Here is a 13,838-nt window from a genome sequence, read left to right as displayed (position 1 = left end):
TACTGACTGTTCTGACCCTAACACTTCACTTTGAGAAAGTAATTGATCGCCTTAGGATGCATTCAGCTGCCTATTAGTACATTAGAAGCAGGAAGCAGCTCTTTCAGAGCACAAATTCTCTAACTGCACTAGTAAGTGTTCTTTTTGTGTGGAATTGAATTTAGGAAACAAATGTTTCAACAACATTGAGTGCCTTAGCAGGGTTCATCTCCCAGCCTTGATTATGTTGAAGTAGATGTGGAAATACAAAATCCTGTTTAAAATTCCTGTATTTCCATGGATGCGCATGTAGGTAGTTGCTTGCCAAGATTCTGGTATGTAGCACTGTTAAAGGTTATTCAGTTCTGTGTGTGAATAACTCCGTTATGAATGCAATATAGCATTCATGTCCCTCTAAGCTGCTGATTTTTTTTCTTTGTCAAGGCTAATCTTCAGTTCTACCAGTTCCTTCATTCACTTGTAGCACAGCCTCGTATGCTCCAGTGCTGATGCAAAGGGCTTAGAAGGACTGTGCAGTTTGGATAAAAGAGGAGGTTGAGAGTGTATTGATTAGTTTATATAGATAGATCTGCTTGCTTCAGGTTGTTGTGTCTGCTTTCTCCATTTTCTGCCTTGAAAGAAGATTTAAACTAACACTGGAAGGCTATTATTGGAAGTTGTCCAGTCTTGATCTACGTACTACTTAAAGCAAACCCAAACCATTACTTTTTTTCATCTCAAATATAGAAATTCTTTAAGTTGTGGGAAATTCTTTGCATTTTGGGGAACGTGTTTTTTTTTATCTGAGGCAAAGTTCAGTGTAATTGGGTTATCTAGATTTACCTGTGATAGAGGCTGCTGTCCCTGGAAGGAGGGGAATGGACAAAAACAGTGGCAGCAATCTAAGGAGAAAACTTATTTTACTAAATATGATATTGGAATACAAGATGACACAATAGAATATAATTGCGACTACTAAATCGAACAAGACAGAGAGAGAGAGAGAAAGAGAGAAAAAGAGTCCCCGAGAACCGGGAGGCCTACTGTGATCTCTAGGCGACGGGCTGGAACGTTGCTGATAGAGAGAGATGACAGGGCCGGAGCGCTCCGAGAGATAGACAGAGCGAAAGAAAGCTAAAAAAGCAGCAGATCTAATCGGCATGCCCGCGTCTTCCACCAAGAGCTGAGTACTCGGGATGCTGCCATTCCACAGATCTGGAGCATGAACCTTCCACATTTCCACATACCCTCTGTTACACTTCCACATACCCTCTGTTACACTTCTGTATGCCATTAACAACTACACTTTCTTATACCACCAAAACAGTTTGCCACTATTTGTACCCTCAGTTAATGATTCATACTGCACATGATGTCATGATGTAGAATATTGACAGCAACAGCACAAAACCATGACATTCAGTAATTCTGTGGTACAGATTATTTGGTCAATGTCTGTGACAGTCAGGCATGTTTCTGCAAGCAAGAGAGTGAACAACACAAAGAACACGTAACAAAACAGAAGTTCTAGTAGAAATCTGGAAAGCTCAAAGCTTGACTTTTGTCATCGGTCAACTGGTGGCAATAAAACCGATAGAAAAGATGAGAATACACAGTACCCAGAAAGGGCATTGGGCTCTAAGTCATTAGTTGCTTTCAGCTGTGACATGATGTGTATATTAGGACACAATTAACTGAGGCTCCTGAACCGAGAGTAATTACAAAATGCACCTGGTCTGGCATGTGCCAGCTTTGAAGGGATACTGTGGGATAAATAGATGAGAAATGTTCACATGCAGCTTTTGAGGCTATGGGGCTTATATGTGAACTGAGCACGTAATATTAAGAATGATTAGTGGTTAAGTGTGGGCTTGGTGCTTCCATGAAGTAATCATTAATGCATAGAGTAAATAATGAGGTCGGTACTCTTCAGCTTACTACTAGACTATTTGGGCTTGACTGTGCACCAGTGGATGATTGATGCCACTTGAAGCTTGGGATGCCCTGGTTGAGAAATCTACCTAAATAAAGTGTTGAGTTGAGCTTTGGGATTTGGGTAGTGTGAGGAAGTTCTGTCCCTGAAAGAGATGATAAACAGTGAAGTGCATAACAAATCAGCTGCTGCAATTGGACCCCATTAATAGCTTGAGTCCCCCCACAGTTGTGATAGGGACTGTTTGTGAAGGCAGACACTAAAAATGAATAGATGTTTTCCAGTCCTGTGACCCAAATAATCTATTTTGTGCCATTTTCCTTCCAGAAAGAATACATCTCTACAGAAATGTCTATAGAAAATGAGCTGTGAATAAGAGGTGTATTGAGGATGCTGTTATTTTCCTCCTATGTACACATGCACACACGCACCAAATTGATGCAAGAATAATCTGCCTTCTGGGCTCATTGCATACTCATTAGCTGCATATTCCACTGTTTCAAAGGGAAGTTGTCAGTAACTGATCAACTGTATCCAACATCTGGGGAGCAGGGGTTATGCTCCCAGGTTTAAGAGCCCCTGTGAGTCAGAACTGGAGGGCATGTGATGTTATAGCAGAATTATTTAATGTTGTTCTGAGGAGGATGTTGCCATTTGTCCATCTGTGAAGGGTAAATAGAAAGGTTCCCACGCATCTGAGCAAGTTGCTGCTCTGAAGATCTAGATTTACCTCTTGTTCTTGGATCTTGCTTTCAAGCTTTCACACCCCAGAGTTTCTATCAGATGCCGTAAGAGGCAACATGTGCCTATATCGTCTTCATCAGCTGGTGCACGAGACACACAGACCATCACAAGAAAATATATCTAGTTCAAATGTGGTGAATTAATTCCAAGTGTTTGTACACTGAGAGCTATCAGATGCTTTTTGATGAGAAGGGGGTGTTATGAAAACTTGCCTTTTGTGACCTCATGAGACAGACTCTGAGGCTACAATTTTTGGACCAGCAATTGCACTGTTACAACCATGGGTTGAGCTGCCTAAATAAACCAGTGCTGGTCCAGGAACTGTGTAACTATGTAACTCAGCACCGGGTATGTGTTGCTATACTTTGCCTTTCTAAACACAACCTGTACAAACATCGTCTGCCCTGCGGTAGATTTTAATGTATGATTCCTTTTAAATATGCTTGCAGATAATTATCTACTTAACAAATAATGTATTGCTAAACATCGGCTTTTCCCAAGATGACACTGTGTGAAAATCAGGTGGTTGTAACGTATGTAAGCTAATTAACTCCTTTCTTTTTCTTCTTCCTTGCTAATTATTTCTTTTGTTAGTGTGCTGCCCTACAAAAAAAAATGCCTGGAACTGTTTCCTGTTTGGTTTCCAAAACGTTGACAGTCCTCAGTGCTCTGTATCATGGATTCCAGGCACACAGAAAAGCTCTTAATAGTTATCATGATTCATGGGTAAAGCTAATTATTCATAGATGTTAGCCTGACACCCCTGTGAATCACAAATGTGTTATCCTCCTTTTATATGAGGGAAACTAAAACAAGATTAGCTCTGCTGGAGGGCCTAGGAACACCAAGAACTGGGTGCTCCAGTATCTAATGTCAGCCTTTTCCTGGAACTCGTATTTTGGGAATAGGCTTCTCAGCTTTCTTTTTGGTGTGTGGTGCCCCAGGATCGGATTGGAGGCATCCAGAATGCTGATGAGTGCTGTCAAGTGAGCTACTATGAAATGTGCTGCCCAGGTACAGCGCCTCTCTCTGCCCTCACTTCTAAGCTTTGTGCAAGATAGCATAAGGACCGTAGGGCTGGGAAGAGGGAGCAAAAGACAAAAGTGACTTTGTATATTACAGAATAGGAAGAAATTTGCTCTCTCTTCCCTATTCCCAGTCCAGCATTCCCAGTATTTTCCACTGGTTTGTTGGTTTATGTGTGTGAGTGGTGTTTCTTTTATTGTTTTCCGCATACATAATATAAAACATCAGTGCAGTCTCAGGAACAAGGAGCTGATACAACTGTGCCACCTTGATACTTGCTGCCAGGCTACCAAGCTGTTCCCCTCTCTTCCCCTTGGCTTTCTCTGCAGTTCTGTCGTGCTCCACCACACAGTAACACAAGCTTGACAGGCTAAAAAGCAAACACACAGGCATCCTATCGGTGTGGCATTTAAGCACTTTATGCAAAAGGAAGTTTAATGTGGGTTTCTGCCTTCATGAGGCTATCTTCTAACTGCTGATGGCTACTGCCATCTCTGGTTTGAACAGAGGAGGCATCACAGCCACCTTTTGTGAGTAAACACATGAGTTTAGGTTACAGACTCCCATTTCCCCAGAGATTTTGACACTAGGAGACAATGTCCAGAGCCCAGTCATTAGAAGGTAAGGACTGAGCTGCTCTGGCAGAGAGAAACAGATCTACCAATGCTTGCCTGAGATGAAAGGTTTGGGGCTAAGCAAGCCCACGAGGGGAAGTTACAGATGCATTTTTAACCTGTCAGTTAGCGCTAGGCATCCCATGTGCGTCAGCATGGGCAGTTTCCCTATAAAGCTGTCATAAAGCTTGTAAACACCCAGTCTTACTTATAATTACATCTGAGACAAAAGGAATAGCCTGAGAAATGCATCTGCCTGGTGATGTTATGAAACCAAGGCTGAAGCACGTAAATGAGACAGTAATTAGTACGGGTATTGTTCCGGGTAATTCTAGATAGTGTTCTCACCGTCCCATGGAACATGATGATAGGAGGAGGTGAAGGAGGATGAAGGAGGATGGCATGCAATAGATACTGCGTACAAAATGGAGCATCATTTTGAAAATCACCTCCATTAAATGGGAGATAAAAGGAACAAGACGCAAAAAAGTTGGTAGATCATACCAGTGGCATGGGAAAGCAAAACAGAGAAGTTGTGAATCTGTGAGTGGGGAAGAACTAGTGGTATTGAGTCTTGTGCTGTATGCTTTAGTCTTAAGTGCACCCCTTTCTAAAGGAAGTGTAAAGCTGTAGGGTAGGTTTGACCACTCCATATTCCCTATAGCTCAGTGTAACTGCAGCTTATTGCTGAGGCCTGGCTGCGAGTGCCAGGAAGCTTACCTGCCTCTTAAGTTTAAGAAGATGAAGATACCATATGACTCCTTCCATGCCTTTCCATCCCCTCCTATTAGTCACACGCTGGGCTCACTTAAATCAGGTAGAAGGCAAATACATGCTGACATTCTTTATATCTAAAAGCTACAAAAGAGCGAAATGGGCTTCAAATTGTGTGTTTGGGCTGTTGTTATTTTTAATGATAACCTTTGTGTTCTTTTTCTTATATATTCTCTTCATAATAACATACTGCCATGGTCTCATATCCTTTCCTTACTAGTGGCAACAAAGGCAAGCAAATTTCTGCCTTTCTAAATAAGTCTGACAGTATCATATGAATCAAAAAACCTGTGCTTTTAATCAAAATGGCAAGAATAATAGAAATATAAATGGAGGCATGGTCATGTTGTGAGGGAATGAATGCAACATTTAGGGGTGAGCCCAGTGCGTTCCTGTAGAAATCTTTATTTCATTCCAACTATTTCTGAAGAACGTTTTGGTCACATAGAACGGCTTGGGTTGGAAGGGCCCTTAAAGACCATCTAGTTTCAACCACTGAATCAAGCATAAGATCAGGCTGCTGAGGGCCCCATCCAACATGGCCTTGAACACCTCCAGGATGTTCATTTCTCTGGGCAGTACATGAAGATGCCTTCCAACTCATCCTTTCTTCAGTATAGTATAGTATAGTAGCGTCATAACGCAGCTGCATTCATCCCATTGGCCAGTCAGAGGTTGAATTTAGACCATTGATGCCATTTTCCAAATTACATCCAGCATAAAGATTGAAAAGGAGCTGCTGTGCTAGTCACAGATGCTGCTCGCTTTCATTAAGCAGTTCACCTGAATTTAATGCTCTGAGAGTACGCAGAGAGGACAAAAAAATCTTGTTATCTGGCATCCCGCAGGTCCTACAACGTGGTGGTGCCCTGGACGAATGTACTGGCTTAGAGCCCTGCTCCATTCAGCAATTTTAGCATGACCTCATTTCTACAAAGGCTGCTTGCTTGCTGCATTCCACTCTAAGAGAGAGAAGCCAGCAAATTCTGAGAAGATAGGGAAATATTTAACAGGAAAAACATCGTTCATAATGCTGCTATGCATTTTCTACCTGTAATTTCCAAAGATAGCACAGAGATTAGTGCCTTACGTTATGTCAAATGCTACCTTTAAGTACTTAATATCTTAAGCTGCAGTAAAAGAGTTACAATTTAGTCTAGTCCAAGACAGCATAATAAGACACGGGGTTTGCAGAGGAAAGATGAGTGCCTCGCTGTTCTGTCATCTTTGGGAAGGTTTCTGTTATTTCAACATTTCACTCCCCAAAAACGAGTGGCTTAGGACTCACCGCAACCCAACGCAACCCTTGTGTAACAGCTGGGCTTGATGTCCTGCTCCTCACTGGCACATGATCTAGGTCTGTGATCGTTGTATTCACAGGTTTTAGGGGGACACGGCCCACTTGATGTTATCCTGATCTGTAAAGACTCATAACCATAGCTTGTTTCGAACTTAGAACTGGCCGAACTAGTATTTCACACTCAGAAAGTCTCAAGCACAAAGGGAACCAAAGATAAAAAAAAGAATAAATTGATTTGTTGTTTATTAAATGATGAAAAGAAAGCTACCTGGAGAAAAACTTGCTTTGTTAGCCTTTACCTCTGCGAGGCAGAGTCGGGTGAAGAGAAAAAGGAGGGAAAGGAGAGAGACATTGGCCTCACAGACCCAGATTTTTCTGTCTCCAAGTGACTGGGTCGGTTTTAGTAGCTTCTATACACAAGAAGTGCCTCAGCCACATGGTGCAAATCCCCTTCTTCCTCAGCTGCAGCATCCCTCCTCCGCAGGTAGGGAAGTCAAACCCTGTCTCTGCTCTCAGGGTCTGTTTGCCACCTGCCCAAATTAGGCTCACTGTAAGCAATGAAGCAGAGAGATGGTTTTCTTTCATTGTCCTTTTTGGAGTTCCTATGAAAGCATGACAGTCACTAACCTGAAGTCCTTGAGGAAATCAGACAAAAACCCTTGCAGAAATATGTTCAGGCTGATCTGAGATACAAAGCAAGGTGAGCACTAGGAGGGATCTGATTTTTGCCTGTCCCCACCACTGATTCATTGCAATGCTTTCTGCAAGTCATTTATGGAGCATCAGTGTAGTCACTGATGGAGGAAAAACAGTATTTATTTCCTTCCACAGAAATGTTCCAAGTCTTAGTAACCACTGCTTGTGCAAATCTTTGGATGAAAGGAAACATAAGTGTTCAAAGCTCTTATTATGTACTGCTTGATACACTTTATAACCAATGTCATCACACTAGGTAGGAATTAACATTCCAAAGCCCAGAGGGCGGATACCTTTTCATTCCCATATATATAAAACTCATCGAGTGTCCTGCCTCAAAGCAAGGCCAACTGAAGACAGGTGAGTCTGAATCCATCAAAGCAGATATTCAGGGGAAGAAGCCTTGATGTTTGCTTTGATTTATGTACTGTTTTGTTGTTATTGCAGTTGTTGTGCTGTTTCTACTTAAGGCTTGTGATGATTTTTGTTGTGGGACAGAAAACAAAATGGTTGATAACTTGAAGTTTTATATGGCAGTGCTAGCTGGGGCCCCATATGGACTTGCCATTGAATTTAGAGGTATTGGGTCAAGCTGTGCTGATCCAATATTCTATTCTTGCAAATAGAATTACAATCATAGAACTGTTTGAGTTGGAAGGGACTCTGAGGGATAATCTAGCCCAGCTCCCTTGCGATGAACAGGGACACCTACAGCTAGATCTGGTTGCTCAGAGAAATACTCAATGTTAGGGCTCAACCTGAGTTCAGGCAGTGGGTTTTGCCGCCTGAATAAGCTCTCGCAGGGCACTGGTCTCTTTCAGATGATGTGGATGAACTGTGTTCAAACATCCATGTGGTCTAGTTTACAGTAGAAGTAACTATTGGGCTGGATAAAAGGTCAAGCTTTATTAGAATCAATAAGGCATTTTCAGGTGTGAATAGCACTGCAGGAGGATGGCCTGCAAGGGCTGTGGCATTGTTTTGTACTCAAAACCCTCCTGGGGGAAAAAATAAAGCATTTGTAAGTTGTAAAACTGCATGGTTTTAATGTGCTCTGCAGCAAGGCAAGTGCAATCAATGGGTTTTTTTCCAGTCAATGGCTATCATCTGATGACATTTTGGAATGTTCTTGATAAACACAAGAGGCATTTGTTACTGAAGTGATTATCTTCCATTGTCACACACCTGAATATATGCAGAGGTTTTATTGTATCAGCGAATGACAGGCCAAAGCATCCCTACTGACAGTGGCCACCGGCTTAGTTCTTCCTTCTCAATGAGATAATGGTGGAACAAGTGAGGGAGGAGATGGCCCTCCAAACCCTCCTGAATAAGTAGGAAATAAGCAAGTGGGGCTCCCATCTTCTCCCATCACCACACTCTGAAACCAAGGGAAGGAGCAGGGGAACTTTTACCATACACACTTTCTTCCAGGGCTGCTCAATATCAGCTCCAACTTCTTCATGTTGTATTTTCAGGTGTCCTGGGACAGCCGAGGAGAGCCATCGCCATGGTCATTGCGCTGCTTTTGCTGGGCCTTTCAGCCCTGTTTGGTGAGCCTGGGCTTGGGTTTGGTCTGCTGTGGAGAGCACCCTGCCACACAGAGTCACAGAAACACCCAGCCAGCCTTATCTGACCTCTTTGCCTGCTCAGAATGATCTCACAAATGTCACAGGCTGTCAGATGGAGACTACGAATTTCTTGGGCTTTGAGGAAATAAATAGGGCAGTTTTCCCAGGTTGAGGCATGCACTCTCCTCAGTTAATTCTCCACTAGCTGCAGAAGGATGCAGAACCCAGCCAGAGTGCTCAGGTGCCACCAGCCATCGTCTGAGGGGGCCTGGACATTGGGGGACATCAATAAGTTAATATGGAAGCTGTGGTTCCTTCCCCCTCAGCAACCTTTACATCTAATAGGGAAGACAGCTGTCTGCGTAAAATGACATTTGATTTATTTCAGTCTATTTGACTAGAAAACAATAAATTCCTGTTCTTTAGCTGTAACATCACTGATAGGCAGCAGTGGCAACAGTATGAGCACGGTGACCACGAGGAGGTTTGGATCACGGGTCTGGATGAACACCTCATGCCTGTATTCACCTGTAGTAAGCTGTATGATATTGCTGTGTGATCTCATGTTTCCATACACCTCCATTTATTTTTTCAGCTCCATCCATGAGCTACAGTTGCTATGGTGATATCAGTGCTCTTCAAGCACCCACAATTTCCTGCACAGCTGTAAGAGCCCAGGACTGTGGTAGGTATCAGGCACAGCTTGACTTGTCAGCCTACAGAGAGATGCTGTGCCTCCTGTTGGCATCCTCAGCATCCTCACCAGGCTCCACTTGTGAGGGGGCTGTTGGGTAAGGCTGTCTCTGCCCTGGCTGCAGGCCCCGCTGTTCTGAGGAGGACGGTGGAAGCAGACATCATCCGCTTGAGGAAATACGAGGTGCCCATTAAGAGAGTGGCCAGAAGGCTGTGCCTGGACCCAGCGCTCATTGCTGCCATCATTTCACAGGAGAGCCGTGCCGGCCTGTTGTTGAACAACGGCTGGGACCAGGGCCAGCAGCGGTACGGCCTGATGCAGGTACAGCTGGGAGACATGGGGAGACAGATAATCCTATATGACAGCATGGTGGTATGTTGGGTGCCTCAGGGCTTCACCTCAGCCAGTGAGCGCCCTGCCTTTAGCACTGGGATATGTGGTCCCCACGTATCACAGCCTGCGGGTGCTGAAAGCAGGGTAAAGCTGTCGTGGTGGCTGTGTTACAAGAAAAACTGATCTTCTTGCTTGGCTTTTCCAGATTGACAGGAGGTACTATCAGCCCTTTGGGATGTGGGACAGCGAGGAGCACATAAACCAGTGTTCGAGCATGCTGGTGGCAGGAATCAACGAAGTAAGGGCAAGGCACCCTACCTGGAGCTGGGACCAGCAACTGCGAGGTACAGCATATGGGAGTGTGCTGGGGTGACGTGTAGGAATGTGTAGGAACAAAGAGGGGAAGCCGTGTTAGTGGCACCATCAGGATGTGAACAGCTGAAATCCTTAAACCAGAAATAACTGACAAACATCACTCTTAGTTTTCTCTGTCAGCAATTTGGTTCGCAATCCATACTGGAATATGTACATCAAGGCAGTTTCACACAGGTGTAGGTTCAGCATGACGTACCGCACCCTCTTCTATTGGGCTCCTTTTTCACTCATACACTGCGCATCTGTAGATTTGTGGGTGGTTTTTTTTCCTATTTAAATAACACAAGAAGCTTTCTAACAACGCTTAATTAACACCAGCTGAAGAGCTTTCATTTGTGTGAGGCAGAGGCCTCTAAATGCTGAGAGTGCTGTGTGTGTTTGCTGATATCACCTCTGAAGGAATAAAAGCATCAGCCTGGCAGATTGTACAGCACCTCAGCACCTCTGGAAATAATACCTAAATAAAAGTTCTTCCTCAGCTAAAAGAGGCAATCACAAAACAACAGGACTGCTGGGATAGGCTGTAACATTCAGTCAAGGAAGCGTAGGATCCACGTTTGCTGATCATCCATGTTTGCAGGCCATTTTTTTCACTCTGTGCTATCTCTTGCTCTCCCATCCTTGCTCTATGACTGCCCCTTTAAGACTGCCTTCCATAGGGTCACTGTGCTGTTCCCACCCTCCCACCTTGGAGAGAACCACGGGCTCCTTAACTACAGAAATAAGGATTTTGTGAATTGAGTCACTTTTCAGTATTAAAGACACAGCGATTTCCAGTGGTGCTGTATATGTTCAGTGAGACACATTGCCTTTCGGGCTAGGAATTTTTATTCTTAAACCCGCATTTCTGATTGATCAGCCCCAAACAACTTCCTCTTGACTCTTTCCAGGGGGAATTTGCACCTATCATGCAAGAGCTGGCAACCTCCATATCTACGATGAAGATCCCTGCAGCAGAGACAACTACTATGTCAACAGCGTCATCAGGCGGGCCCAGTACTTCAAGAGGAATGGGTTCTAGCTCAGTGACTCCCTGCCACCAAGCCTCCACTACATGTAGACTAGCCCAGTAGTGACAGTAGTACCCAGAGCCTCTCCAGGGACCTGGCAGGATGGATGTGACTTACAGGGACAGTGCACCACAATCTGGAGGCCTTTAGAAATCAGATAGTGACATCCAAGTGACACTAAAGTGTTGGGTGAGGACGCTCCTTGTATCAGGAGCTGAACCTGGGGCTGTCCATGCATCTCCCAGGTGTGGATGCAAACAGTTCTCCCTCAGCATGGGCTGCGCTGACCCTGTTCTCTCTTACAAATAGGAGGGATAACCCCTCGAGTTTAGTCCCATTTGATAGTGCTGGCCACTTTCCAGTGAAGAGGCTCCTCTCAGAGTCTTCCATCACTCCATAAACACCTATCTCAGGAGCTATGTCACAGCATTAGTGCTGGTAACAGCCTCGCCACCTTCCCTGCTTTGCCTATGGAGCATTTGTGCTGGAGCCTGCCAAGATTAAACACATTCCAGATTCTGTCCCTCTGTCCTGCCAGTGTACCTGAATTCTAATTAGGAGTGGGTTAGCTCTGAGTCTGTAAACTGTCTGAAAGTACTTTTCAATGTGGATGGTTCTGGATGCAAATTTAAGTTTACTGAAAATCGAAATAAAGACAAATGCTGAATTCCAGTTTTTTGTTTGCTTGGCAATCCACTCATTTTTGCTGTTTCACAAGGCATGGCCAGTGGCAACTTGTGACTTAGGAAATTAGTCCCAATTTAGGACTTTCTGAGAACAGAAAGAGGAAAACTGAGCAGCAGAGCAGCAGTAGGAAAAGCTGGGCTGGGAGACGGGCACACAGCAGCCCAGGACAAGGAAACAGGGACATTCATATTTAGCCCTGCTCATTATTTTTGGTTGGACCAGATGGTCCGTAGCTGAATGGACTAGTTGTCTTTTCCAAACTTAAGGATTCTATGAATCTCTGGGGGGCAGCAGGACATCTTCTTGGCAGCTCTCACCAGCTCCAATGCAGAAGCTGAATCTCACAGTCACCATGTGAGAGGGCTGGCATAGGCACTGTGAAAGCTGATTTGGAGACAGCTTTTGCAAGCTGAGCTATCTCAGTGCAAGTATTGTGTGTGAGTGAAATATTTGCAGGCAGATTTGCATTTATAATCTGTGGAGGCCAGAGGGAGCTATAGGACACCTCTAACATAACTGTGTTTTGTTTTGTTTTAAGACTCCAGGAAACAGCTCTGTGTCAGCTATCAGAGGCATTCAACTATCTGCTAATTAGTCTGTAGTGAACTCTGTGCTGAACTCAGATTAGTTTAGTAAAATACGGTGTTATAATACAGGCTTGTGAGACATCACTTGCAGTTTGATTATCTCTACTTGAAGTGACTTATGTAAAATTCATAGGTTGAAGTCTTTGCTGTAAACTTCTATCTTCTGCAAACCTCCTGCATTATGCACGATGTCTGTTAACACTTTTAGTAGAGCAGTATAAACTTCACATGGGCAGTGTTGTTCTGTAAGGATAAAATGCCTCAAAACAAGCCACAGCTGTTATCTCACTGGGTAAATAAATGGGCAAGATAAAAGCTGTGGTAGTGTCATATTGCAAGCTTGATAGGGCTTTTATCAGCAAACTCTGAAGCAGTCTCGTGTAAAGGGCCTTAAGATAAGAAGAAACAGTACTGCTTGGAGCAGTTCTCGGTAGCTCATGGTCAAACCAATGTGCTGCCTCCAGCGGAGCCACACAAGATGGTCCTACAGAGCTTTCTATATCGTTTGTGGTAATGATAGGAATGGGACCAGAGCTATCTGAGTAGGTGACTGCCACACTGAGAAGGAACATTAACACTTACAGTAATTGGCCGAAACCTGCTAGGAATCAAGGAAATGAAACTGAGTAAACACAGCTGCAAAACGCTCAAGGAGTTCAAGTATGAGTGGGTATAAGCATTGGAGAAGTGGGTAGGCAGCTGTGCTGCGAGGAGGGCTGGGGTTATCATAAAAACCCAACAAGCTGACGCCAAGGGAAGGAGGAAAGAAAGAAAAGGGAAAAATAGCTATGATAGATTTATCTTTGATCCTTCAGTCAGTAAATAGAAAGAAGAATAACATGATAAGGAAACAGAATCTTTTATGTTAGCATTTGTTACAACCGATGTCAGTCTTGGGAAGTGTAATTAAACGTGGACAAGCAGGGTCCTCTGGTAGATGACTCTAAATGCTGGTTTTGGCTGGGTCTCAGCAACATGCCCATGACTCTTTCTCTGACAGACACAAAACAAAGGGGAATTCCACCACAGCAGTGTTGTGTTGAGAAACTGAGTTTGTTCTGCTTTATAGCCTATTGAAAAAACTGGTCTGGTATTTCCTGCTAGGAACCAGTTCCCAGGTCTGAGAGTCTCTTGCAGTTGGCATCTGCAGCCTTCCTTGCTGCACAGCTGGGCTTTGTGTCTAGAACTAAATATGTGATATTTTAAGAAAGCTGTTTTGGGCCACAGCACTCCAGAGGGAATAAACTGCAGAGGCAGAGCAGGTCAGAGTGGCTGGGGTAGCACTGCTGACCATCACAGCAGTCCTACTGTGAGACCTGAGGGAAAGACGTCATCGTGGGCCTTGAGAGTTGACCTTGGAGAAGGCAGAGAGGGGTTCAGTTAGTCCAAGTGTCCTCAAGAACTGGTTATTAATCAGCTTATTTCCTATGTTCTTTCCAACCTGAAGGGAGTGGAAATCCTCAGTCCTTTGTTTATTATCGGCTTCTCCACCCATAAGATTTCCAAGAGATAAGG

The 13,838-nt window shown here is 44.1% G+C and overlaps 2 protein-coding genes across 2 annotated transcripts in view; one reads left to right on the top strand and one right to left on the bottom strand.

Moving 5' to 3' along the window:
• Positions 1 to 13,838, bottom strand: part of MRPL30 (mitochondrial ribosomal protein L30) — a 33,364-nt gene that overhangs the window by 1,361 nt on the left and 18,165 nt on the right. The gene's annotated exons all lie outside the window — the stretch shown is intronic.
• Positions 8,431 to 11,862, top strand: LOC140261464 (lysozyme g-like). Its single transcript, XM_072354919.1, has 5 exons — positions 8,431 to 8,619; positions 9,233 to 9,322; positions 9,456 to 9,652; positions 9,870 to 10,008; positions 10,930 to 11,862. The coding sequence occupies exons 1-5, from the start codon at positions 8,577 to 8,579 to the stop codon at positions 11,058 to 11,060; spliced, it is 600 nt and encodes a 199-aa protein (XP_072211020.1). The 5' UTR covers positions 8,431 to 8,576; the 3' UTR covers positions 11,061 to 11,862.

This window comes from Excalfactoria chinensis, chromosome 1 (genome assembly GCF_039878825.1).
Source record: "Excalfactoria chinensis isolate bCotChi1 chromosome 1, bCotChi1.hap2, whole genome shotgun sequence".
NCBI lineage: Eukaryota > Metazoa > Chordata > Aves > Galliformes > Phasianidae > Excalfactoria > Excalfactoria chinensis.
This window is presented reverse-complemented; position numbering and strand designations above follow the sequence as displayed.